Source organism: Hipposideros armiger, unplaced genomic scaffold, assembly GCF_001890085.2.
Source record: "Hipposideros armiger isolate ML-2016 unplaced genomic scaffold, ASM189008v1 scaffold_15, whole genome shotgun sequence".
In the NCBI taxonomy this organism is placed as follows: Eukaryota; Metazoa; Chordata; class Mammalia; order Chiroptera; family Hipposideridae; genus Hipposideros; species Hipposideros armiger.
The window spans coordinates 5,724,806-5,726,452 of record NW_017731365.1 but is presented as its reverse complement, the minus strand read 5'-3'; the positions used below and the strand labels follow the sequence as shown (position 1 = coordinate 5,726,452).

Below are 1,647 nucleotides of genomic sequence, written 5' to 3'. Positions count from 1 at the left end.
AGATTCTAAGTAGAGGACTAGCTAAGCCATTCCTGGACTTCTGACCCACAAATCTGTGAGATAATAAACGTGTGTTTTTTGAAGCTGCTAAGTGTGATAATTTTTTTGTGCAACATAGAAAACCAATACAAAAAATTCTTAAATAGTTAAATATACATTTAACCATGTTGTCCAGCCATTCCACTCCAAGAAAAAAGGAAATGTATGTCCCAAAATTTCTTGTTCATAACATCTTTACATGTAATAGTCCAAAACTGAAAACAACCCAAATGTCCATCAACAGATAAATGGGTAAACAAATTATGGAACACTTGAATACTACTCAGCAATAAAAAGGAATAAATTATTGACACACACAAGGACATGGATGAATCTCAAAATGGTCATGCTGAGTGAAAGAAGATGATAAAAGAATAAATACCACATGATTCTATTTATATGAAATTCTGCAAAATATAATCTAACTGATAGTGAGAGAAATATTAGTTGTCACTTGGGGATGGTGGGTCAGGCAGGGGCAAGAGAAAGGGATTACAAAAGTCATTTTTGGGAGTGACGGATATGTTCACTCTATTAATGTTTCACGGTTTTATAGGTGTATACGTAGGTTAACTTATCAAATTGTATACTTAAATATATAGTTTATTTTATCAATTATTTTTCATAAAGCAGTTTAAAAATGTATTTGCCAGTTGCACAGGTTTTTTTTCTCACAAATAATTATATTCAAAGAGGAAGCACAATCTCTGTCTAGTCATCATAGATTAGGCCTTGTTACTCATCCACTCATTCTCAAATTTTTTCTAAATTTTTGTTTCTGTGGGAAACACAAATATGAATCTTTTGCACTCATGAAGCATATAATCTAATAGACTGGTCAGGGTTTGGAAATCCTAGACAATTATTTTCTTACATTCCTGTTTTTACGAAGATCCTTACCAGAAGCAAATCCCTCCCAGTGGCTACGTGTCAATTGTGCCATACAGCTCAGGACCTTGCTCCACATGTCATCAAACACGTAAGCAAGGACATCCTCTTTCATGCAGTAAAATGGAACAATGGGAGGGTACCCTAGTTTCTGTTTCTCTGGAGCTGCTTCTGATTTCTTTCCAGGAAACCCTTCTTCCCTGTAACAGAAGCAAGAAGGAAAGACTTCATGGTTATTCTTCACTGAATGTTCACCACTGTCCTTGGTGCTTCTTAGGCATGTGATGTGTGCCTGGTCCCCCACCCCCACCCCCACCCTGGCAGCATATGGAGCACATGCATTAAGCTGCCTTGTGAACTAAGGGAATTCTCAACAGAGACTGCATTTCCCTTTTTACCCCCATCCCACCCTACTACTCTGCCAAAAAATTGAAAAAGAAGGGAGAGAATCGTTGTAATTTTTTACCTTAGTCAGACGGGCATTGTCAACTGAACAGCAATTATGCATACAGAAATAAGCTTTTTGTTGTGATTGGATAACATTTAGATTAATATTAATGTGACACATTTCGTGATGTGCATGTAACTGTGATTATACCACATAATTATTTAAGGCAATGATTCATTAGGAAAACAGTCCATGTAGATTATTAAAATACTTTTACTAATCCAAATAAACATTTGGTAATTGACTGAAGAGGAAAAGGAGGGGAGCCCAAC

At 36.1% G+C, this 1,647-nt stretch overlaps 1 protein-coding gene across 1 annotated transcript in view; it reads right to left on the bottom strand.

Moving 5' to 3' along the window:
- The window catches only part of FAM149B1 (family with sequence similarity 149 member B1), a 55,619-nt gene that overhangs the window by 22,728 nt on the left and 31,244 nt on the right, over positions 1 to 1,647 (bottom strand). Inside the window, exon 5 of the mRNA XM_019624663.1 lies at positions 940 to 1,127. Within this exon, the coding sequence (XP_019480208.1) occupies positions 940 to 1,127 (188 nt within the window). The remainder of the gene's footprint in view (positions 1 to 939; positions 1,128 to 1,647) is intronic.